General features: G+C 40.7%; 1 protein-coding gene and 1 pseudogene across 2 annotated transcripts in view; both read right to left on the reverse strand.

The window, feature by feature from the left end:
• FRMD7 (FERM domain containing 7) overlaps nt 1–22,698 on the reverse strand; it is a 52,615-nt gene extending 29,917 nt beyond the window's left edge. For both annotated transcript variants that reach the window (XM_033200957.1, XM_033200956.1), the window contains exon 1: nt 22,466–22,698. In XM_033200957.1, the coding sequence (XP_033056848.1) occupies nt 22,466–22,522 (57 nt within the window). In that variant the 5' untranslated portion in view covers nt 22,523–22,698. The remainder of the gene's footprint in view (nt 1–22,465) is intronic.
• Nucleotides 22,699–24,677: 1,979 nt separating this feature from the next.
• On the reverse strand, nt 24,678–25,969 carry LOC117077477 (annotated as a pseudogene).
• Between the last annotated feature and the right edge of the window lie 1,202 nt (nt 25,970–27,171).

The raw sequence follows: 27,171 nt of genomic DNA on the forward strand, positions 1-27,171 counted from the left end.
TATGGTTGGGCTGTGGTAAGGGCTCTCTTCTTGGTTTGTAAATGGCTGCCTTTTCACTACATTTCTACATGGTGGAGAGAGCGCGAGAGAGAGAGAGAGTGAGAGAAAGAGAGAGAGAGAATCTTCTTCTTCTTATAAAGCTACCAATCTTATCGGATAAGGACTCCATATTTATGATGTTATTTAACCTTAATTACATCCTAAAAGTCCTAACTAAATAAAGTCACACTGAGAGTTAGAGCTTCAACATATAAATTTTGGGAGAATACAAGTCAGTCTATAGCAATGACCCAGCTTGATGGTCCACTTTAGTTACCATATTTGCTATTTATGACTTTTGGCTCTTCTCAAACACTAAATTCCCTCTCAAATAATGAAGATTTGTGAGGCATTTTGGAAAGAATGTGCCCAGCTACAGAGGGCCAAAGAAGAGTTCCAAGAATGTGCTGAGCCTTTGCAATAAATATGAGGTGGCAGCACAGCATGGTGGCTAAGAAGGTTTGCTTTGGAGCCAGACACACCTGGGTCTAGTTCTGACTCCTCTACCCAGTAGAAGAGTGATCGTGGGCAGACTACTTAATCTCTCTGAGCCTCAGTTTCCTCAGTTGTAAAATAGAATTGTCAGAAGCCAGAAAGCAAAAGTCACATATTATATGATTCAATTTCTATGAACTAGCCAGAATAGGCAAATCCCTAGAGACTGAAAGTAAATTAGTGGTTTCCAGCAGCTGGGTGGGAGTGACTAATAATGAGCATAGAGTTTCTTTTGGAGGCGATGAAAATATTCTGGGATTAGATGGTTGGGATAGTTGCACAACATAATGAATATACAAAAAAACCACTGAATTGTACACTTTAAAAGGATGCATTTGATTAACTTACTGTTATGTGAATTGCATGTCTATTTCAAAAGGGATCATAGCGAGCTTCTAGTGAGAATATTCATGTAAAGTACTTTACACAGTGTCTGACACATAGGAAGAACTCAATAAGTGTTGACGACTTTTAGGTGCCCATATAATTTATGAACCTAACCTGGACACTTTAGAGGATAACAAGGGGCACTTGTAATAAGGATATTGTCACAACAGGTATAAACCAGGCCTGTGTTGGACAAATCCTGGTGTGTGGTCACCTGATGATATAGTTTGGTTCTGTGTCCCCACCCAAATCTCATCTTGAATTATAATCCCCACGTGTCAAGGACGGGACCAGATGAAGGTAATTGGATCATGGGCAAGGTTTTCCCCATACTATTCTCGTGACAGTGAGTGAGTCTCACAAGATCTGATGGTTTTATAAGTGTCTGGCATTTCCTCTACTTGACCTCATTCTCTCTCCTGCAGCCCTGTGAAGAGGTGCCCGTCCGCCATGATTGTAAGTTTCCTGAGGCCTTCCCAGCCATGCAGAACTGTGAATCAATTAAAGCTCTTAAAAAACAAAATAAATTGCCCAGCCTCGGTTATTTCTTCATAGCAGTGTGAGAATGGACTACACCTAGCTATTAGCATTTGTACCATCTGAGGGGTCTGTTTTGACAAGGGCAATATTTATTTGAATGTTCAAGATCTGCAATATTTAGAATCACATACATAACTCTTGGTTTTCTCTCAGATAAACCAGTATCAGCTGATCATTTCTCCAGGTGGCAAGTAAATAAATTACCTTTTGGTCATTTTAACCTTCTGATTCCACATTTTCATAGGTAAGTCTCAGCCATAACAGCCACACACAAAAACAGAGACAGAGAACTGTTTCATCAGTCTTAACCTTCTCCTTAATAAACACTTGAAAAGTCACGCCTCATCTCTCCTTTAGCATGCTTTTTACTCTATTGTTTGTCTTTTTCGAGCTCTTTTCTTTTCCTGTTTGTAATTTTTATCTGCCCAAACTCTGGGCTTAATTTTCATGTGCTTGCCCTTTCCTTTTTGTGTATGCCATTACCCTTTTGTGATCCTTTCTACTGTCCCTTCATTTCAACACAGATTATTGAGCACCTGCTTGTGCCACATACTCTCCTAGCCTCCGGAGACACTGAGATGAACAAGACATAGGAATTACCACCAAGGAACACATAGGCTGGCAGACAAGACAGGCACATCCATGGTTAATCACAGCAGTTTGAGCTAAGTGATTTTGTGGAGGGATGTATGCAGGGGGTAATGTGAGGATCATCTAACCCATAAAGATGGGTGAGAGCGTAGTAGAAAGGATTTCTAACAGATGGGACTTCTAAGCTGAGGTGTGAAGCAAGAATTGGAGTTAGCCAGGGGAAAGAAGAAGAGTGTTAGAGGAAGAAGAGATGAGAAAACCTGGTTTGAACAATGAAACTGCAAGCAGTTTGGTGTTGCTAAAGGAGAAAGGGAGACCCTGGGCCTGGAAAAGTGGGCAGAAGTCATACCATGGGGAGCTGTTTGTGGCATGTGAAGCCATGTGCCTTGAAGGTGAGGTACAGGGTGGGGTTAGGAGTAGCTGGATGATATTCAGCAGGGACTTGACATGGTCAGAGTTGTGTCTTAGAGACACCAGCCTAAAAGTAGTTAGGGCATTGCTGCCCAAGCTGTAAAGTGCATATGAATCACCTGGGGATCTTGTTAAAATGCCAGTTCAGATTCTATAGATATGTGGTGAGGCCTGAGAATATACTTTTCTAACAAGCTCCCAAGTGAGACCAATGTTGCTGGTCTGTGGACTACACTTTGAGGAATGATGGTTTAAGGGATAGGTGGAGGAGGGGGTAAAACAGGTGACAAGTAGCCAAGTTGGGGCTGCTATAGTTCAGGTGAGAAAAGATGGTAGCCTGGATTAAGACAGTGGCAGTGAGAATAGAAGAGGTAAAAATGGGAGAGATGGTTCTATAGTAGGTGCAATTGGACTACGGGAGGTTAAGAGAGAGGGAGTGTCCTAGAGATTCCTGGTATTCTCTTTGCAGGTCTTACAGACTTGCTCCCCTTTTGCCTTCTGCCGGGATAAGTGTTTACGTGCATCATCCCTGAGTTTAGGCTTCATTTTACCGTCTTTCATTCACCTTTATGCATCACTTTGCTCATCCTTGACATGTTTCTTTATCAATTGGCCCACAGACCACATGCACAACAAGGGGCTACCCAAGCAGTTTTGCCTCCCGTACTCCCCATCCCTTGTTACTGAATTCTCCCCACACCAACCTATCTGAGAGTGGGGATGCTCAGAATATTCCTCACCAATGTGTGCACGTATTTGAACCCCTCCTTCAACACTCCCTAGCCTTTGCACAGGTCTGAAAAGAAAATCATGGCTTCTCATAGCAAAAGCTTTCTGTGGCATTAACTTATAAAATCTCCTTCTGACAACCTATTTTGTTCACCATTTCCTTTTAAAGTCACCCACCTGAGCCAGGCACAGTGGTTCATGCCTGTGATCTTAGAGCTTTGGAAGGCCAAGGCAAGAGAATTGCTTGAGGCCAGGAGGTCAAGAGCAGCCTGGGCAACATAGTGAGAATTAAATAATTCTATAAAAATTAAACGATTAGCTGGGCATGGTGGTGCATGCCTGGAGTCCCAGCGACTCAGGAGGCTGAGGTGGGAGCCCAGGAGTTCAACTGCAGTGAAATATGATCACATCACTGCACTCCAGCCTCGCCAACAGAGCAAGATTCTGTGTCAACATAGGAAGCCCAAGGAAAAAGTGAAGTATAGAAAATATTCTATGTTTCGGTACCTCGGAGTTGTTTGTGCAAGAGTTCTATACTTCATCTCCATCTTTTGTGGTATGAGGTCTTTCTCGGGTGATTCTTCTGCCTTTCATGACAAGATTCCCTGGTGGTTCCAATCACCTTCCCCCAAGTCTTCCAGATGGCTCGAATATAGTGAAAGCCTAGAGGGAACCCACTGTAAACTCCAGATGAGACGTTGTGTAATGCATAAGATTGCTCAAAAGAGCTTCTGCTTTTGGACAACCCAACATGCAACAGAAGCAAGTTGAAAGCAGAAAGCATTTCTTCAGCCAGCCACGCACACAGCACAGCTGTGACTTCTCCACATTGAAGAGTTGTGGCCCAGCTACCTTTTCATTTAAAAGGATACTTTTGGGCCAGGAGTGGTGGCTCATGCCTGTAATTCCAGCACTTTGGGAGGCCGAGACAGGAGGATTGTTGAGCCCAGGAGTCTGAGACTAGCCTGAGCAATAAGGACTTTGAGAAGTTGTATTAAGTTATCACCAGGCTTTTTGGAGCTTCAAAAGACCCCTGTTCTAAGATCAGTTGTATTTTCCAGTCCACATGAATTTTGTCAAGTACAGAGGCACCCACAGAGATTCTATTATTCCTTCTTCATATGAATGAAAGCTGTGTCTGCAACATTTCCATTTTTTCTTGGATATGACCCAGTATTAGCTCCCCCTTTATGATGTATCTGTATTCTTCCTTTAGATTTCTTGACTCTACCAAATTCCATTGGTTGTACTTATTTCTTCAAAGTTGTGTAATGTGCATTATATCGAAACTCTTGCTTGTTTACACAGAAAATATTAGGAAAACACACTCACGCACACAAACACACCAACTTTCTCTGTAAAGAAAAACAATCTAATTATAATGATCATTAATATTGGAGAAGATCATATACATTTTAAGATGATTTAAAAATAAAATATAATTGATCAGTAGGTCTTTGGAAGTAAAGAGGTTATTGCAGTATATGTCTATGTGCTAATTCTATTAGGGTAACTCTGTAATAAAAACTTAATCAAAATTGTCCTGATTGTTCAGTGGAATAAATTATTTTTTCCCTCATGAATAGAGTTATAAAAAATCATGGAGTCTTAGCTATGATATTCAAAATGCAAACCAGTGTAAGAAGGAGGTCAGAAGTTGTTGGTACATTTACATATTGTTGCTGCATTCATTTCCTAAGGGAACATAAATATCTTGGGGTTGGGGGGAAACAGAAGGAAGGAACCCTTTTATTCTCCTCCAAGCATAGCCAATGCAATGACTTTTTTCCCCCAAGACTTTGTATGTTTGTGCTTGATGTTATGAAGTTATGAAGATCAAGCATTCAAAGGTCTAAACATGTAAGGAAGTGATGGTGTGAAACATATTTTCTGGTGTTGACTTTTAAAGCCTTTAGTAAAATACTTAATAAACAACAGGGGAAAAAAAAAAAAAAAAAAAAGATTCTGTGTCAATAAAAAGAAAAATAAACATAAAAAATTAGTCCACCACCTGGCATTTTCTTTTTTAATTTTTTAATTTTGTTTTTAATATTTTAATCTATTTATTTACTTATTTTGAGACTGGGTTATAAGACTGGCTAATTTTTTTATTTTTGGTAGAGATGTCCTTTCGCTATGTTGCCCAGGCTGCTCTCGAACTCCTGAGTTCAAGCAATCCACCCGCCTCAGCCTCCCAAAGTGCTGGGACTACAGGCATGAGCCAGCGTGTCTGGCCAACCACCTGGTATTTTCCTTCTGGTCTTTTGGTAAACCTCAGAGCTTCCCCATGTGTTATCCTTTTTGTAACTTACACCAATCACCCACTCTGACACTGGCCCAGAACCAGTTCCATCCATAGTAGTATAAGCTCATTGTCATTCAGCATATTTGTGGGGACAACTGTGAACTAGTTCCTTCTGGCTAATTTCCATCAGTCATTTACTCTTCAAATCCTGAACTCCAAATAGCATTTTGGAAGCCAGAACCAAGCAGAACACTCCACTGAGAGGATTGGACTTGTGTTAATTAGAATAGGAAGTGTGGAGATAGGTCTACATTTTGATACCATTTAGTGCAATTCTAGGCTAAGCATGTTTTCAGTGATGCTGATTTAATTTCAGCCATCTGGTGAAATTTTGGTCTGCACTCCTTCAACTCGACTGAGCTCTGTTTATAAACATCAATAGGTGTGTACCTTATTTACAGAGAGCTTAAACCCCTCTGAAGGTAAGACTTTTTCTGCAGGCTACATCCAGGAATCTCAGAACTTCTTGAGGAATAAACCCTAGGAGGGATTCTTTTTAAAGACTATTTTGCTTTTCGGTAAAAATGCAAATATTCTGACATTTTAAAAAAGGTTCATATTTTACACATTTACCAATATAGTCAGCTGCAACAAGTTTTCTAGGAAATAAGCTGAACATAATTTGAAAGTCTGCACTCAGTAAATCACCTAGGGAACTAGGAAAGGGAGCTCCTTCAGGGCAGAGGCAGAAGAAATTCATTGACCAAACTGTAACCCTTCCTGGGGTTTTAACTCCTGGTAAAAGGAAAATGCTAAGAGTGGTGAGAGGCTAATTACCAGGTACCAGCAGTTCCTTCTAAAATGGAGCTCTCTCTGCAGGCAGTCTAATCTTTTAGCATCTGGTGGAGAGCAAGGTGCAGTTAGGCACATCAAAGAACAAAGAATAAGTAGGAAGTGAATCAAGACCCTTTCCCCAGAGCCCACAGGACTCGGCAATAAACCTTGGAGGGAAGCACAGTTTGACTGGGTATTTAAGGTTTCCTGGTGGGGGTAAGGAGAGAGAACAAGCCTTTTAGATGCTTGTGCACGTGTGAAATTCACACCAAATTACAACTGGTTTTTATTTTATTTCTGAAAACATAAAGCAGTTCAAAGTGCTTCATGTGTGAAAGATGGAAGGCTTAACGTTGCTTAGGATTAACTGCCCAGAAAGATTTCCGGCCCACGTGACTATCCTGGGGGGTCCTGGAGAATCAAGCTGAACAGCTGCCTGACCACCACCCCCTATACCCACAGCCATATTGACGCCGACCAAACCAAGCTAGGAAGAGAACTCTGGAATCAGATAGCTAGTCCAGCACCTGATAGACGATACCTTCTGTCAGACACCTTTTCAAAGCTACAAGGAAGTGATTATGTATAATTGCCTGAGACCTTATGCAGGCCTGACAATGACCTGGACAGGTTGCATCTGATTCACATTCTTTGGTGGAGTAACTGGATGGAGTCTAAGAGACTCTCACTGCTTAGTGTTAACCTTCATACTAAGGGTGGGGTTGGGGGGAAGAGGGGAAGAACAAGATTACCAGCAAGATTATCAGCTTAATAGCAATCTTGTCCCCACTCCTGGGACATTGAAATTATCATGCCTAAATTGGAAAGACCGTGGAAAAGTGACAGTGTAATAACAGCATTCTTAAGACAGTGCTCCCAAGTCTTATGGAAATTACTAGCTACTCTGGGTAATTAAAACAATTATAATTGTTTGTTTCCACATAATGCTTTAGCATTAAATCCATGTGGTGGGCATGATGCACAACCAAATTCTAAATGGTACTTGGAATTATATTTTAACATGAAATTGATTCTGTATATACCTAGCAATAGGAGACACACAGGACAAAACAGACCATTAGATATCATGTACTCCAAGCCCATATTTTACAAGTGGGGAGATTTAGATCCAGAGCAGGTAAGAGACTTGCCTAGGATCTTTCAGCAGGTTAATGGCAGACCTGGGAGTGGAACCCAGGTCTTCTGGCCTCCAGTAATGGGCTCATTTCATTATACCAGGCTCTCCTTAAATGTAAAGAGAAAACTAATATCTAGGTGTATGAAGGATAAGAGAGAGATAAACAACTAGAACTTGTTTTTCTTCATTCATTCTTCCTGTCATAGTCACTCTGTTTACCTCACTTTACATTTTTCAATTTTGTGGGTACATAGTAGTCGTACATATTTATGGGGTACAAGAGATGTTTTGATACAAGCATGCAATGTGAAATAAGCACATCATGGACAATGGGGTATCCATCCCCTCAAGCGTTTATCCTTTGAGTTACAAACAATGCAATTACACTCTTTAAGTTATTTTAAAATGTGCAATTAAGTTATTATTGACTATAGTCACCTTGTGCTATCAAATAGCAGGTCTTATTCATTTTTCTATTTTTTTTTTCTACTCATTAAACATCCCGACCTCCCCCAAGTCTCCAACCCCCCCACTATTCTTCCCAGCCTCTGGTAATCATGTTACATGACTTTATTATCTTTTCTCACCTTTGGACTGCATCCTTGACTCATTTTTCCCGCCTTCTGCTTATGACTTCAATGTTTCACCTTCTCCTTTAGCCTCCCTTTTCTCACTTGCTCCCTGAATCTGTCTCTTTTTTCCTAGAATCAGCTTTACTCCATTTAGAAAGAGTGCTCACTGTGTTGCTCAGCAGGGCTGTGAGCAGGTTGGAAGCCATGCTGTTCTGACAGGTTGTGAATTTCACAGAAACCCTATAAAGAAGTAATCAAGGAATAATGCCTTATAAAACATCTACTTACTAAGAGGCTACGAAAGCCAGCATATTAGGTTACTGTGGGGAATCTGCATTGACTGAACAGAAAATCTTTTTGAATATATTCAGGAAACTATCCAAACTAAATGGAATGGGGAGGCACATGTGGAATTTAGGGATCCATTAAAGAAGTAGAATTTCAATGTATAAAATGCACACCAAAATGTTAAAATCTTGGTGGTAGGATTATACTTGAAATTTGTTTTCTTCATTTGCTTACCAGAATTTTCTCATCTATTTATAATGAACTTAGGTTCTACTGTTTTTGAAGCTGGATATAAAATTTTAAATTAAAAATATACAACGTCTACAGGATTCAAACTGATTAGCAAAAATGAGAGGTCATATGAGCTATCACTCAAGCTGATCTCCCTGTCCAGAAGTGTCTTATTTCCCACCCTTCCCACATCTCCACGTAGCCAGGTGTGCTTGCTTGTTGACACCTGTGGACTACATTAAGGGACCAGTTCTGCCCTAGAGCAGGAAACCTAAAAGAGGCCCCTGCCTCAGTCTTGACTTGGCTTCTTGCCAAGCTCCACCCTTGCAGCAGTCACTTATGACCTGTTATTTCACTCTTCTTTTTCTACCCACACATCTACCCAAGTCCCTAATCCTGATGTTCACTTAGTCTCTTCACTTGGGTTCCTGCTGCTTGGTACTAACTTGGACCTACAATGGCAACCAGTTAGGTTCCACTTAGTCTGCTCTCCTCTTCACTGATCGCCAGATATGTCGTGCACACCATAGGTGATTCTCAAAGATTTGTTGAACTTAACTCCTGGGCCTGCTTATAGCTCAGCAGTGTAACTTAACTCCGGGGCCTGCTTTACAGCTTCCTGCCCCTTTTCTTTTAGCCTACACCAGCCTGTAGTCATCCCAGTCCTAAGTGCTAACTCACACTTGTGAGCCTTGGAGTGACTTGAACTTGTAAGCCTAGTGATTACAGATTCTTCTCAGTCTGGATTAGTCTGGGGCTGGCCCCAGATTTAAGGACCTCTGCCATCCTTTCTCCTCAGGGCTATTTAAATATGGTGGCTCTATTTTTAGGGTATGCAGCATAACTCAAAACGTTGTCTGGAATTCTCTAATTGTACCCACGTACAAGTGCAGCCAAACCCAGAACATTTTTAATTCGTGTATTTCTTTTAAGTACTACACATCTAAAAGACTAATGCACAAGACAGAAAGAGAAAGCATGGTTTAACTTTCTAAATGTAGAATTGTGGGAAACCTGAGAAGGGAGTAGTGGTAGGATTTGTAACATATTAGCAATCTTTAATGGGAAACTACATCCCAAGGGATACTAACCTTTGTGTCTTAAAATTAGTTGTACACTCCCAATGCAAGTTCTTCCAATACTTTTCTCCTTTAATTGCTTAGGTGGAATTATTTGTACAGAAGGATCTGGTTAAGCTGACTCACTGCTATTTAAAAATCAAAACCAAAGATATTCTTCCCTTCTGAATGTTGAATTTGACATTTGCTTTTCTCAGCTTAGGAGGCTCTAGTCCACATTCCTCCAAATGCAGAAATGAACAAACAGGTTCACGGTGGCTTCCACAGAGAGACCTGAGGAGTCTTTGTAGATTCGTAGGAGTAGCGATGACCTCTCATTTGTTATACTTTGCGTAAGTCTGAGGCAGGGCGTTTCTCATTTATTCTGGCAACCCCATTTCGAATAGTCAGTGAGGGCATACTGTGACCACACAGTTTCACATGTGTGCAGGGCTGGTCCAGGAAAAAAATTATTACTGCAATAAATGAAATGTTTGCACCACACCCCTTCCGACTTAACACTTAACTTCCTAGAATGTTTTATTGACTGACATTCTATCAGCTAACTCATTGGAGCAAGGATTAGCTGCCTAGCAGCTGAGAGCAAGAACAGAATCCACTCTTACATTGATTTAACAGATATATACTAAATATCTATTATGTTTCAGAGTAAGCAGTAACTATTCAACAACTATTGCTTGCCTTCTCAAAATTAAAGGAATTTACTGCATCCTTTTGGCCTCATAACCCACCCACTGAGCTCCAAAGAATGACCTTTCTTTCTGGCCTCATATGATTCTCAGATGCCACGTATTTTTCTAACCTTGTCCATTTCTCTGAACCGTTTCCATTTTCCATTTGTCCTATGAAAGCTCTCTTAGAGCTCTTATAGGGCCCACTTCGCCAGCAACTGCTGACCCTGTGTTTTACACAACCACTCCCAACACAAATAAGAGCCATTTAAGATATAACGTGCTGAGATACAGCAAACTAACACAGGAACAGAAAACCAAACACCACATGTTCTCACTCATAAGTGAGAGCTGAACAATGAGAACACATGGACACAGGGAGGGGAACAACACACACTGGGGCCCGTTTGGGTTGGGGCCGGGGGAGGGAGAGCATTAGGATGAATAGTTAATGCATGTGGGGCTTAATACCTAGGTGATGGGTTGATGGGTGCAGTAAACCACCATGGCACACGCTTACCTATGTCACAAACCTGTCCGTTCTGCACATGTATCCCGAAACTTAAAATAAAATAAAATTTAAAAATACAAAATAAATAAAATCAAATGCTGAGATAACTCCAACATGGTGGTTCTTCAAGGGCTAGCTTCAAAGAGTGGATGGAGTGGTCAAGTGCATGTGCTCTTAATCCAGCTTGTCTCTGTTCAAATCCGTTTGTACCACTCACTATTCTGTGACCTTGGGAAAGTTACTTCACTTCTTTCCAGTTAGCTCATCTGTCAAATGGGAATATTGGTAACACCTACTTCATTGAGGGTTTCAATGAGCTGATACATATAAAATATTTAGACTAGGTCTGGCACATAATAAACATTCTGTTGATATATATTAGCTATTACCATTACTATTTAGGTTGGAAAAGTAATACTTTTAGGCTAGTGGGAATGGGGTTGATATTTTGGAGCAATTGCCTCAAACCTATACATATCATATAATGTGGCTATGAGCAGCTGGGAAAGTGTGGCCCTGCCGTTATGAGAGGCTTTTGACTGCTTATGCAGGTAGTGGATCATATACAGCAACTGTTTTTATTTATTTTTATTTATTATTTTTAATGGATGAATAAAAATTACATGTATTTATCATGTACAACATGATGTTTTAAAATATGTAGATTATGGAATGGTTAAATCGAGGTAACATATGCTTTACCTCACATACTTATCATTGGAACTGTGTTTTCAATGAAGATTCTTTTATTGTTTTCTCTTTTTTGTTTGTTTGTTTGTTTTTCTGGCCTCATTCCAAAAGCAATATATGCTTATTTAAAAAACAGGGAACAAAAGAAACAAAAGCAAGAAGAAATAAAGTACTCCTAATCCCATCTATCAAGAGACAGCCATTCTAACGATCACAGAGTAAAGCTCAATGCACGTGACATAATAATACCTTTTGGTGACCGACTTCAAAATAAATTTAGTATTATATTGTGAATATCATCATTAGTTACTGTTATACGAAACTACCTTGTTGGATATGTAAGTTGTTTTCTCCCTTGAGCTATTGCAAAGAACACTAAGATAAACATCTTAGTACACAAAGATGTACATGTATCTTTACATACAATTTATTTCCTTGGGATATGTTTTTCCAGAAACTGAATTTTCCCAGCTTATTTGGGGTACATTTTTGGTTGTCTTGTTTTTGCTTGACACTTTGAACTAAATACTAAAATGTCTAATTAATTTTTTGTGTAAAACTTTAATTAAATATGGAAATATGAATACAAATTATGGAAAGGAATCGTGGCAGTGGTAGTTCTTGCTTGGTAAAGCAGTGAAAGAATTATATGAACCCAAACTGTGCATCAGAATTCTGGAGGCAGCAAACCATAGGCGAGAGAGTTGGGGATTAGAATTAACACATCTACTTTTAATTCCTGACTCTGTACTTACTTACAGTTGTATGACCTTGAGCTCATATTTAACCTTGCTGAACCTTGATTTCTTTATATGAAAAATCTTTTTTATGACTTTGTGGTGCAGAATTTTGCTCCTTAGTTCAGCCAAAACCAGGTTCTTGGCACACGACCAGGAAAATGGGCACGCGGACACATTGAAGAGTGAGTAGGGCAGGATTTATGGGCAAAAAGGGAAAAAAAAGAAAAAAAAAAACTCAGCAAAGGGAGATGGCGCTCCTGCTAATAGGTCCCTGACCTCACAGAAAATCGAATCCCAGACCACCACACAGGAACTGAAGAGGCCAAGCTCCTCCCCCTGCCCATGGCTCCGCCCTGTTCTCCCAGTGTGCATGTGGGAACGCTCAGATAAGGCCCTGGGCAGGTTCCCCCATCTGCACAAAAGCGTCTGAAGTAAACACTTCCGGGGTGGGTCAGAGATTCTCTGGGGACCGCCCCCCCTTTTTTTTTTTTGAGACGGAGTCTTGCTCTGTCACTGAGGCTGGAGTGCAGTGGCAAGATCTCGGCTCACTGCAAGCTCCGCCTCCCGGGTTGATGCCATTCTCCTGCCTCAGCCTCCGGAGTAACTGGGACTACAGGCGCCCGCCACCACGCCTGGCTAATTTTTTGCATTTTTAGTAGAGACGGGGTTTCACTGTGTTAGCCAGGATGGTCTGGATCTCCTGACCTCGTGATCTGCCTGCCTTGACCTCCCAAAGTGCGGGATTACAGGCGTGAACCACCGCGCCCGGCTGGGGACCCCTTTTTATCTGTCTAGGCATTTAGCTGTTTCATCAGTCCTGCTTGTCTCTCCTGTCTCAGCCCTCAGTCTCTCACAACTCTCTCTCAGCCCCCTCTGCCCTCAAGTTTAAGATTCAATCAGATTAATCTACTCCGCAAGCCTTTTCCTGCTTCTCCCTCTGTCTGGACCAACCTTCATCTCTGCTCCCCTACAGTCCCCCAACTCCCCACACATACCTAAATAATTAGTACTGGCTATTTGGGGCTCAGGTTAGACATCACCTTCCTTAGAAAACCCTGCTTGTCTGTCCCCTCCACATACACATTTCAATCTTGGTTAGATGCCCCTCTTTTGCTGTGCTAGAAAAAAATTATCCTTTCCACTGTCATTTGTACACATCACACCATAATATACATACCTGCTTATATCTCTGATTCTTCCCCTAGCCCATGAGCTCTTTGAGATTAGGTACTATTTCTCATTCATCTCTGCATCCTCGATAGCCAACACAGGGTGTGGATTCAGTGAGGGTTCATGAGGACTTGTTAAATGAGTGATGAATGAATGAAGGAGCATAATCATACCTATTTCACAGATGTATTAAGTCATGATTGTATGAAATAATGTAAGTGGAAATTCCTGGCATGCAGCTAGGTCAGGAAATTATATCTAATAGCATTAAAGGCAATTGACAGTAACTTTGTCACAGATCTCTTACAATCACTTAAAACATTCTGAGTGTGAAGTTCTGGAGAATCTTTGTCTTTTTAAAAGTCTGTTGAAAGGTGAATTTCGTCATCATAGAAAGAATGTCAGAGGACAAAGGACCTCTTGTTTAAGACAACTAAGCCCAGCGATTAGTGGTGAGGCGCCATGCCTAAGTGCTTCCAGGGCCTGGGGTCAGCTCACCCAGACAAACCTCCCCTTTCTGGCCCCACACCTTGGACACAGAAGAGGAGGAAGTGAGTAAAGAGGATGAGAGGGAATAAAGAAAAAGGGGCTGGAATTAGATGATGTGGGGGTAATAATTGTAGCTTTTGCGCAGCAGCTGTGTTTAGAACCAGACAAGCTATATACATCAGAGAGTTCCACAACCCCCAGAAAAATGTTCCTCGGAACACCTGTCACCTTTCATTCTTCCTGAGTTTTGCAGCCTTCAGCAGATCTTCTCAGTGGTGCCTTGCCCTAGCACCTCATTGGCCAGCTCGGCACTACCTCCTGGGGTGCAAATGAACTGTTAAGGGTGGTTCTTTCAGCAGTAGAACTGGTCTCACGGAATGTTTTCCAGTTCTGACAGTCTGGCACAAAGCTGCTAAGAGGCACCTAGTATCACAAAAGCTAGGCGCTGCTCCCTGCTGCTGGGCTGGCAGTCTGCAGGCTCTTTTAGGAAATTACTGGGCCAGTCCAGCCGCCTCCCAGATGATTTTCCCCCTCAGGCCATGCCCTTTTGACCTCAAGACCACTTGGACTCAGCTCAGTCAGTTTGAATAATTTCTCCAAGTTGCAACTGACAGCTTCATTGTCTTAAGGCACAAATTAAAGTTAAGCCTTTATTAGAATAATACATTTGTGTTTGTGACAGGTCAAAACACTGATGCAAATGCAGGGTATTTAAAAGAGAGAGAAAGAGAAACTCCTATAGAATTCAGAGGAATCTTCTCCTCTGGTGAGTCTAATTCAGAGGGACGATCTGCAGATCTTTCTGGCTGCAGAGCAGTGAACCAACTTCTGCTACTCCTCCCCAGCACCAGGCAGCAGGCAGGCCTGCCCTGCGATGAAAGATGAAGGGGCAGCAAGGCCCTGACTAACTGAAATTTTCACAGAGATTCCCACGAGTGCAGACTTGAACAAACACCCAACCACCACCCACCTATAGCTCCAAAGTCAGTTCCCCAATCACCTCCACCATGGCCTCAAATGTTCTTGCATTCGGGTTCCCTCCTCCTTTCAGCTGTGGGGATGGGAAGTTAAGGGGCAGGTAGGAGTGGGAGTGGGAAGGCTGGAGGCCCTGCCTTTGCTCTGAGCTGGAGCAGGAAAGCAGCCTGGAAGCCATGTGACAGCAGAAGATGTGGGGCTCTCAGAGGGTGGGGCAGGCAGCGCCCAAACCATGCTTGACCCACTGCTCAGCCTGGCCTGGGTCCAGAGGAAGCACAAGCACTTTTTTCTTTTTCAGTTCAATTTATTCTCCCAATCAACAAACCTCAGGATATGAACGACAAAGGAAGCTCAGTTTAAACAAAGACATTCACCAGGCAGTATGGGTCCCCTGCAATGACAAATGAATATCTGGCAAAGAGACAGCCAACATTGGCTAGGTTGGAACGTTATCATTCCAGGATGATCTTTCTGACCTGGGTTTAGAAGCCCCTTCACTTGGCTTTCTTTGTACAGGCACGGGGTGGTGGTGAGCTGATCTGCTCAGTCTGTTGGTTAGTCTATCAACAAACATCGATTGATCCCACCTAGCATGGAGCAGGCTGCTTAGGCAGGCTGCTTGTGATGTATCGCTAGAGGATACATCACAAAGTCCTGGAAAACCAGGAAGTTTCACTGCATATACAGAAATCACACTTGAGTAAGAAGCCTACCATCTAATCAATGACCAGACAGGACTTTGAAGCCAGACAAACTGGGGCTTGAATCCCAGCTCACCTGCTAACTTAAATAGCCATATGACTTTGGGTAAGTCAACCTCTCTGTGCCTCAGTTCACATACTCATAAAATAGAGATAAACATAATATTTTAGGCCTAGTCAGCTTGGAATATTACTGCTTGGACATAAGAAGCAGGACGTGTTCACTATCTACAATCGGAGCCAATTCCATGAGGCATGAGTGTAGCAAACACTTATATAGCACTTACTAGTACTAGTCTGAGTGTTTTACATATATTAATTCATTTAACCTTTGTTAGGACCCTATGGAGCAGGTACTAATATTATCCCCATTTTACAGATAAAGAAAAAAAAAAACCTCAAGGCACAGAGAAGTTATATAACAACCCTAGATAGTGACACTTATTTGATGTGTGTGAGACTTATGTAAGGTAGTGCATAGGAAATACATCTAGAAAATTGTTGATAAATGCTATTTGTGATTATTATTCAGTAATATTATTGTTATCATTATTATTAACTGTGTTACCCTAACTGTGAGTAGTGACCATGGAACAATTTAGAATGTAGTCAAATGCAAAGGGTTTGGTAATTTCCATCTGCTTCCTCAAGGAAGCCCTACATTATTTTAGGTAACTCTAGGGAGTTCTTATGGACCCTTCCAGGATTAATGACTCCAAAGGGAAGAGCAAATCTCTTGGGGCTGCTGACTAAACAGAGGCCAAAGCATACAAAAAGGCAGGACAAATTAACCCTACAGGAAACTCAGAAATGGGGGAGCACAGCTCTATTACCTGGAGGTGGGTTGCAAAATCAAGCATTATCAAAAGAAAGTCCAAGTTGAAAGTGAAAGACTGTTCTGTGTTGGTTTGCAAAGTACGGAAATAAAGAGGTCTGTAAGCCAGGGAGATGGGGAATTAACAAGTTTGAGCACCTGCTTTGTGTCAGGAACTTATCCCTGATACCTCATTTATCATGACAATGACCTCATGAGGTAGGTGCTAGGATTATCTCCATTTTAGTGATAAGGGCATATCCTCAGAGAGCTGAAGTGATCCACCTGAAGTCTCACACCTTCAAATTGTTGGGGTTTGGTCTAGAATTCAGGTCTGCCCTACTCCAGATGTATTTTTCCTTCCATCATTCCATCTATAAATCTCAAACAAAACCAATCATTATCCCTTCTAAACTTGCTCCTCCTATTCTGTTCTCCATCTTGGTGAATGGGACCATCATCCCACCAGCCACTTAAGCCAGAAACTTGATGGTCATTTAGGTACTTTCTCACATATCTCCCATATCCAAAAGGGTGGCATCAAATGGTTCTAGAAATTCTACCTCATTAGCATGTCTTTTATTTATCCTTCCTGTCTGTCTTCACCATTGACTAAGTTCAGAACCCTAGTAGGCTGTAATATTGATGTTTGGGCATATGTGTTTGGATATAGTTTGACCATCTAAAATTGGGTCCACTCAACTTGATGGGAACATTCAGATTCTACCTGGCATCTCTAGCACTTAGAACATATTTTTATTAAATATAGGCTGAATGAATAAATGCATAAATTAATGAATGATGAGCAGAGGCTAATGTCCCCACTTTTAAACCCTTTAGTGGTCTCTAACACCTTCAGGATAAAGACTACACTTTTTTGCATATAGAATACATTGCCTGAATGGTCTAGGTACCAACCTCTTTTTCAACTTTGACCTCCAGTCACTCCCATTTTCCTTTCAATACTCCATTCTTCACTCAGATTGGCCCTTTTGTTCTGTGAAAGGACCATGTTCTCTTTTGCATATTGGCCTTCGCTCTTTCCTTTGTGTAGATCACCATACTTCCCCCCACAATCTACCTCTCAATCTTCACCTTCTTAACTCCTACTCAGCAACTTAAATGGTTTGTTCTTCTGGAAGTTTTTCGTGACACCCCAAGTCTAGGATTTACAGTTGACAGAACTAAGGCTCAGATAGCCTAAGTGACTTGCCCACGGCTCCACAGCTTGGCAGTGGCAGAGTCAAATCTATCCTGGTTTATCAGACTCCAAATATACATTACCTCATTTGTATTACTCCTTGCAACAACTCAGTGAGCTAAGGAGATAAGTGATTAGTCCAGGATTACACAGCTAAAGTGGTGGGGTTTTTTCTGGTAGTTTTTGTAGTCCCAAATACAGGTACCTTCTATCACACCAAAGCAATTTCTTTTCTTTTCTTTTTTCTTTCTTTTTCTTTTTCTTTTTTTTTTTTGAGACAGAGTCTCGCTGGTCGCCCAGGCTGGAGTGCAGTGGCGCGATCTCGGCTCACTGCAAGCTCCGCCTCCTGAGTTCACGCCATTCTCCTGCCTCAGCCTCCAGAGTAGCTGGGACTACAGGCGCCCGCCACCACGCCTGGCTAATTTTTTGTATTTTTAGTAGAGACGGAGTTTCACCGTGTTAACCAGGATGATCTTGATCTCCTGACTTCGTGATCCGCCCGCCTCGGCCTCCCAAAGTGCTAGGATTACAGGCGTGAGCCACCGCACCTGGCCACACCAAAGCAATTTCATATCATTGAAGTTGGAAGAACTTTGCCTTACGAAGTGACGGAATCGGTTATCTGTTTCACTGTTGACCAAACTACAAAAGATCCTTCATCATTACAAACTTAAAAACCAACCCCTGGGCAAACATCCCAAGGGTGAATTCCACCACTAATGAATTTAAAAATCACTGTGCTTTGCTTTCCTACTTAACTGAGCAGTGTTCGGTCCTGGCACTGCCTCTCCTCTGTCTCTTTTCAAAAATGAGACCTAGTGGCCTTTATCATGGACTCCCAAGGGAATTAGGTGAGCTAACTTACTATATTCTCTTACTTGGTACCAACTGCATGGCCAGTACAATCACTTAGCAATCAGGTAAATGTGAAAGTAGAGATGTTTTAACATCTTGTTTTGACTTTAGGATCCAGAATCCATCAAACTGAAATATCATTTTGGAAATTCAGAAATAACAGCTTTTGCAAAGACAGAAATGCAGCAGGCAAAAAGGGATATCAGATAGAACTGTGTAAAATACGGTGATGGGATGACCATTTTGTACAACTCTCTATGTAAACTGAGATGAGCAAACAAGAGGTTGCTCTCCAAAGTCACTCATCACTACTACTAAATGTGTGTGAGAGAGTGTGTGTACACATGTGCATGTGCATATGTGTATATTGAAGAGATTCATAGTCAAGCTAGAAACTTGACCCTTTATTGTTTCTAATATCTCACAAAGCTTTAACTTTGGTCTTATCTTCCTTTTTTCCATCGAGAAAAGTTCTAGTCTCCATGTTGAAGAAGCAAAAATAAATATACAATTAAAACCTGCAATTAATTTGTAAATCATGACCTTATTCAATTTTTAGTCCCGCTCACCCACTCCCATCATCATCCTAGAGAGCCTTCCTTGACAGTCTAAAGATAAGCTGTCCATGGTAAGATCAGCCCTAAGAATAATGCTAATATTTGACAATGATCAGTTTTATAAAATAAATATGAGGGCTTGAAAAGTAAGATGACGTTTTCACTAAATTCATTTTCTTCATTGGATTGTACTTTAGTAGGCACATTCTAGCAATTCTGAAGTCCCATAACCTATCCTGCACCCCTAAACACTATTGGAAGTTCATGAAAGAAAAGGTTGACTAATATTTTCAGAGAATTTATCTGTAAAATCAACACTGAGTGACTCAGAGCACAAACATGCAAAGAAACCTCAGGAAAACAAGATGTATTTGGGAGCAGCCACTCTTTCTAATAAACTAACTGAAAGTATTAACAAGTTAAAAACAGTAAGATGATCAGAAAGCAGAGTTGTCAATCATGCAGTGAGAGAAAAAGGAATAAGCAAGGCCAAAGTTGGTAGCATCCAGGCAGTATTGTCCAGACCAGAGTGTGCTCTTGCTCACGAACTTTACCTGTCAATATAGGAAAGTCTACTGTTCCCAGAACAGGGCCTGAGACATATTAGGTCCTCAATAATAATTTGTTAACTAAATGAGTTAATTAATGAATACATGACTAAAAGGTCTCAATGCCATGGCCTCTGTGGACACAGATGCATTACCAAGCCATCGAATGTTAGGATCATATATCTAATTCCTCCAGATCTGGCTCTTCTGAAATCATTTGGCATATGAATGATGAGAGGACCCCAGTGTCCCCAATCCCACTGTAAATGGTGACACTAGCATTCTAATTTTAAATGTCAGTCTCTGACTCCAGTTTTTGTGGAGTACTGACAAAACAGGCTTCTTAGGAGGCCTAAGTTAGACCTTGGACAAATTCAGCAAGATAATAGTACTGGGGGTGGAGGAAGGGTTCTGGATGTCAATGAGCTTTCCCCAGGTGACATTATTTTATCTGATCATGAGTCCTTTTTATATTTCTACCACTGCACTTTCTGTAAAATCAACACCAATACCCAAGAGTACACTATTTTCCCTTATGCAACCAATTATTTTCTTGAATCTTATCTTGAAGGACGATTTTCCCTGGTTATGATCCATGCCTCTCGAGACTTCAGTTTAGCATCAAAAGGTCCTCCATGTGGCCTTCCTCAGCTATTAGTGGGTTCTCTTCATTATGGTTCCAAGCATTTCCTCATCAAATTTGGACTGTTAGTACTAATAAAATAGAGCATTCTTTAGGTTGCTTTTTAAGTGTTTGAATAGATGAAAAGATTCACACCATTGTCTCCCTGACCTTGAGGGAACACTGTCCTACATAATTCTTCAACCATGATTAAGAAAAGAAGGATCTACTAACTGGTTCACAATAGTCATCAAAAGCTCACTGTGTGCCAAGTTCTATGCCTTTTAAGGTCATCAGAAAATAAACAATGTGCATCGGCAATACTGAAGGCTACTGACAGATGAGTCTTCTGGTTACAATTGTATATGAAGCAGAGGGCAGAGTTCTGGACTGGAAGTCCAGCTCTGCAATTATATGCTGTGTGGTCATGCACACATCACTTAAGTTCCCTGAGCCCCCATCTTTTAACTTACAAAATGGGAAAAGATCTTTTTCCTACCTTCACTCACAAGGTAGAATGGAGGATCAAATGAACTAATGGATGTGAAAGTGCTTTGTAAATTTTAAAGTGCTATCCACAGACGACTCACTACTGCTATCATCATCATCATCATCATCATCATCATCACCACTATTATCATCATCACTATCATCATCATCATCATCATCATCATCATCATCAATCTACTATTGTTAAGCAGAGAAGGTACTATTGGATGACTGAATGCTAACTTAAGCTTCTAACTCCTCTGGACAAAGCCACTCACAGTACTGCAGCCAGTGCTATTGCCATTCTGGGTAACACCACGATTGCTACTTACAAAGCAGTCTTACACAGAGCAAAAGGGATCACATGCTTTGACACTAGAATTGCTGGGTATCAAATCTCTCCCATTATCTTTCTAAGGAACACAATGTGTTGCAGCTGGAAAGAGAAAGTTTGACTTGAAGCCAAATCAAGTCTTTAAGTTGCTGGAACTAGCTCTTCTGTAGGTGAATTTTGTGAAGATATGGTACTGTGTTCCCCATCCACCCCACACCCCATTTAAATGGATCTGAATTAGACTGCACATTCAAAAAACTCTTCTGTCACTTTTTGTCAAGGATTTCTCTTTGAGTTCCTTGAAATATCTATTAAAAACTTAGCCTAAAGCAATATCTTTTGAATACGCAGCTCACTAATTCAGGTACTGCAGCACTGTGAGCATACACCACCGGTCTGCAAATGGATAAACTACTCAAAAGATATTTTCCACCCCTTAAATATAGTTCCAAGAAATAATAGGAAATGCCTCATACCTCTAATGGAAGCTATTTGCTACAAAAACAAATCATTCAGGTCCGTGGACCTCAAAATGCCTTTTGCGCATAAAACTGAAAGGAAGAGACAGCAAAACAGCAGCTGAAGACATGAAGTCATCACTCACAAAGCACATGATTCAAATAAAAATAAAATACTCATTGGAAAAATGGGCTACCCACACACCCAACATCATGGCTGAGCCATAGCAGTTGTCACTTTATGTATAAAAGAATCAACATTTTGTATGAATTTCAAATAAAATAAACTATTTGTCTCTTGTTAGTAGCTAAGGTAAATATCAAAGCAAATAGCATTTTTGGTTCCAATAAAAACATAGAACTTTTCAAAATGCTCATACATAAATCCTGACATCAAAATGTACATATCTTAAGATGTTGGAACATGAGCACCAAATGATGTGCTTAATACATTTGTTCTTTCTTGAAGAGATGAGGTATAATTGTATGCAATCATCTTGTAGCTAGGAATTTATTAAGAACTCTGAACTATAAGTACTAAATCAAACTAAATAGTCTCTTATCCTATTTTTCTCTCTCATACTTGTCATTACTTCCTGAAGTTCTCATTACAACTACATAATTCTAACCCTTGTAACCCATAGGTTTTCTTCAGAAAAGGAGGATAGCTTCCCCCACTCCTTTCCCTCAGAACAACAGTTTTCTCCCCACAAATGCTAATGGGGTGAGACCCACAGACATAGTTTCAATGAACAATAATACCTTATTGGGTAAAAGAACTAGTTTATTGCTGCTTTGCTTTTTGCAAATAGTTATCTTGTCTTTAAAATTTGTTATTGTTGTCCCTTGAGAAAAGACAACTTGTTCTAAGAGCAAGGTTAATGGAAAAATATGAACTACATTGTGATGTTAAATACAGATTATTTGTCCAAAGCTAAAAATCACAGTCCTCCTTCATTCGGTCCTAAAGAAGACATAACGTTACCGCCTAATGGGCTGTTCACAAATGACCATTATTGAATGAATAATGAAGGAATAATAGCAATGTGATTTCCACTTACATCAACCACAAAAATCTTCTGGGAATCATCCAAAAACTGCACTTTTAAATGTAGCATTCTCAGCGAGGCCGTTGGGCTGCAAGCAGGCTCAGAGTGCTGTGGGTGCTTTCTCCAGGAATTTCACTCCCAGCTGAATGTGGTGCACTTGAGTCCTTCCACCCCCAGCCAGGCATCCCCACTCTCAGCGGGGCACACTTCCGTTTGCTTGAAGTAATGCACACCCAAGGGTGTTTGTGCTGCTGAGTGCAGGGGATCAATAGCATCTGGGCAGTCTCCTGTTTGGTCAATATCAAATCCAACTGGACTTCTTCTAGCCTTCTTAAACTCAGCTCCTTTCTTCAAAGAAAAATATAAAGAAAGCAAGCATTTGCAGTCCCTGGGGATTTTCTTTATTTCACAAGGGCACAATTTGAAAACCCTAGATGAAGCTTTAATAAACTGAGAATAGCCATTTTCAAAAGTAAAAAGATTAGAGTTAATCTCAAATTGTACTAGAAATTTCATAGCCAAGCTAGGAAGCATCTATCTATCTATCTATCTATCTATCTATCTACCTATGCTTATGTATATCTATATGTAATTATATAGATATGTTATATCTATATGTAATTATATATATCTATATAACTGCATATTATATAGAAACATATAATATAAAATTATATATAATTTTAATTATCTGAATTCACATGATTTAGAAATAAAAACTGTATAAAAAGGTACATAGAAAACTTCACTTCTACTCCTGCTCCCTCTTTTCTGTGTCCCCAATACACCCTTATTGCTAACCAATGTTTTTTCTTTCTATTCCCATAGAATTTATGTGCTTACGTCTACAAAGAAATGAAACAAGGAATACAATTGAGGTTGAACCCCATCTCAGCTGTAAATAACATTCATATATTCTTGGATAAATAAACTAATTAGGATAAAGAACATTCTAAAAAAATCTTCAAAGAATTATATTATTTTCATTATATACCAATAATTACAATAACATTTGTTCTGGACTGAGATAATACTTAAAGCAAGAACTAAAAAAACTTACTTCCATTTATATTTTTTGTGACAAGAAGATAATGGTGAATGATTAAAAGATGCCAAGCACAGTAGATTACATTATGATAGGATTCTTGACTGAAAGTGATATGGAAATATAGAAGGAGAAAAGCCAATTTAAAATGTTCAACTACTAAAGAACTAGCTCATTTATTTTTATAAATGAATAAAGGGTGTCAAACTGTTGTGATATTTAAATTGTACTGGATATGTTTAAAATACTGACCTAACAGTTTTTATTTTAAAATACCAATGTTTACATGACACCAGCAAATACATACTTTGCCAACTATTTAACTTCCCATGAAAAATTTTAGATGTCAACTTAGATGGGTGAGGGGATACATCATTTTTCAAAATGCTTTTGGGGGGCACATGAGCAGAATACTTTGTGGACCACTGCTTTAAAACACTATTTCTCCAAGTGCGGTTGAGGGACCAACTTACAGAATCACCTGGGAAGGGTGGCTGACTTTTTAAAAAATGCAGATACCTCAGCCCCATCCCCAAATTGGGTTGTTAGGTTTGGGGTGGACCCCAAATAGATCATTTTCAACATGCACCCCAAGTGGCTCTCATGCAAACCATTTAGGAGGCACTACTTAAAAATAAAAACTAGCATTTTACAGTACTGTAGCCATGGCTAAGAGGGAAACAACCTTGCATACATTTCTGGACTGAGGATAGAACTGAAATAAAAGCTAAGCAAGAGCCGGAGCTCACAAAATAGCAGCACCCATGGAGGAACCTAGAAATAGGAAAAGGTCCCCAGGGAAGGAAGGCACTTTCCCCGGAATTCCTAATACGGTCAAAGAACAAAATGGGAATGGAAGGGCTTAGGCAGGCTAAGCCCACTGTGGGCTCTCCACTGTGGTTGCACTTTGGGAGAAAACAGAAGAAAGTCCTTTTCCATCTTGAACCAGCCTGAGGAAAGTCCGTGTTTAGGAGGGTCGACCGTCACACCAAAACAAAACATCCACTAATGGAAGCTGATTGCAAAGCAGGTGACAGACAACACTTTGGGAAGCACTGCTGGAGGGGGGCAGAGGGGTACTTGTCATGAAAATGCCCTTGGGACCCTCTGACAACACTGTTGGGATGGTTGAGGCACCTGTTCCCTTTTGGTCCCACTGGTGGCTTAAAATGTGGTCTGGGAGTACTTGTCTTCTGCCTGCTCACTGAGTGGAGCTTGCCAACATCTGTTCTCTCTTCCTAGGATCACAGAAGAACGGCAGGTTCCTGGGGAGCAGTTTCACCTCCACAGGCATCACTTCATACTCCTCACTGTCAATGCTAAAAGTGCTCCCTGCTCCCTCTGGGACAAGCAAAGTGCACTGGCTGGCTTGGAGACACTCCATGCCCTCGGCGTCCAGCTTGGCGTTTCTCACCTTTCGACTTCCTATAGTTATAAAGTTTCCTTTGCTGATGGTGTCGGCTTCAATGCAGATGTTCATAAAATCTTCTTTGCATATTGGGTCAAGCTGATTGTTCTGTGTTGTAATGGACAGTTCAATGGTGGACAGCTGCACATCTTTCCAGATCTCTCGGCTCACCTCTTGGGAAAGGGCATCCTGTGGTTGTGCCCAGTAAGATGTAAGCCTTCGTAATATTCTCCTGTACAAAAAAGGCCTTTGTACAGGGGTCTCCTTTGGTTCATTGGGAGGTCGCTCTGTAGGTCCCATATACAAGATAGAGGTTTCACGAGTCTGAGGCCACTCCTTAAGAGTGCTGAAGAAGTGGGCTACTTTGATTTTTAGAGGCCTAGGATATCAGTACCTGCTAACTTTGATGCCAGTGTCTCTGAAGGATCCCCACCAAAGACCGGTCGTTGCAAACACAGGCTGTTCCTTTTCACCCTTGATCTGCAAGACATCAAATGGAACTGTCTCTCCGTTCACAATGGCAAGTGTAGCATCAGTAATATGTTGGAGTTTGTTTCCACTTTCAGTAAGGAGGTTATGACTCAAACTACTGGTCTCTCCCAGTGGGATAAATCCAATGGGAATCTTACTGAAGGTAGCCTCATCTGTTCGTCGAAGAACTCTAGTAACAACCTCCTGCAGTGTCCCATCTCCTCCTGCAACAATGATCACATATGTGTTTTCCATCAGTTCCAGGAATTTCTTGGCTTGTACCTCATAATCTGTCTTAACAATAGTCACACCTATGCCAGGATAAATGTAAAATCAGGGCAGCATTTTTTTCAAATAGAGTCCTGGCTTTGCCTTTGCAAGCTGCAGGACTGAGAAAAACAGTTTCCTTCTTCACTTGTGCATTGGGAGGAATGAGTTGATTGCCAAACACCTGAGCTTCTTCACAGGCTGCTCTCCTTAGTAGGTTATCACAGTGTTTTTCATAGAGCCACTGACCTCCCCAGGTCAGCAGGCAGAGCCCAGCAATAGCTTTCTTCCAATGATTTTGAAGTGTTTTAAATTACACCGTCATCTAGAGATTTGCATTGCTGGTCCCACTCGGTAACCACTTTTATTAGCATTTTGTTGTAGTTGTTCAGCCTTCAGTGTTTCCTTATGCAAATTTTATACAAGCAAATACAAATGTATATATCCTATGTAGGTAGCATACTAGTATTACTGTTTTGTGCATTCTTTTTCCTCATTTATCATGGAGATCTGCCCTTACCTGTGCATGGGAACTTCCTCATTTCTTTTCACAGCTGCATAATTTTGCACTGTGTAGACAAACTAAAGTTCACTCAACCAGTCTGAAATGAATATTTCAGCCTCAACAAGACTGAAATGAATATCTTCATACATATGTCAATTTATATGTGTGCGGGTATATCTGTAGGATAGATTTCCAGAAGTAGAGTTGCTGGTCAAGGATAATGAATTGGTAGTCACGATAGCTATATCTAGATTTCCTTCCATAAGGGTAATTGTGGGTTGAATTGTGACCCGTAAAATTCTTATATTGAAGTCCTAAGCCCTAGTAACTCAGAATGTGACTGCATTTGGAGAGAGGGTCTTTAAAGAAGTAATTAAGTTGAAATGAGGTCATTAGGGTGGGTCGTAATTCAATTCGACTGGTGTCCTTATGAAAGAGATTAGGACGCAGACATGTAAAGAGGGAAGACTACGTGAAGACACATAGAGGAGAAGATGTCCATCTATAAGGCATGCAGAGAGGCTTCAGAAGAAACCAGTCCTGCCAACACCTTGATCTCAGACTTCTAGGCTGCAGAATGGTGAGAAAATAACTTTCTGTTGTTTAAGCCACCCGGTCTGTGATGTTTCTTATGGCAGCCCTACCAAACTAATAAATGTTGTACTAATTTGCAATCCCATTAGTAATGTATGAGAGTGACTGTTTTCTATACAGGCTTGACAGTGGAGTGTGGTATCAAACTTTTGAATGTTTACCAAACTGATAGGTGAGAAAAAAAATCTTGGTGTAGTTTTAAATTTGAACTTTTCATATTATGAGAGAAGTCAAACATCTTTTCATATGTTTAAGGGCCATTACATTTTATTTTTTTATTTTTAAAATTTTTTTATTTTTTATTTTATTTATTTTTTTTGAGACAGAGTCTCACTCTGTCTCCCAGGCTGGAGTGCAGTAGCGTGATCTCCACTCACTGCAGACTCCAACTCCCAGGTTCAAGCGATTCTCCTGCCTCAGCCTCCTGA

Source organism: Trachypithecus francoisi, unplaced genomic scaffold (genome assembly GCF_009764315.1).
Source record: "Trachypithecus francoisi isolate TF-2019V2 unplaced genomic scaffold, Tfra_2.0 Lachesis_group6, whole genome shotgun sequence".
Classification (NCBI taxonomy): domain Eukaryota; kingdom Metazoa; phylum Chordata; class Mammalia; order Primates; family Cercopithecidae; genus Trachypithecus; species Trachypithecus francoisi.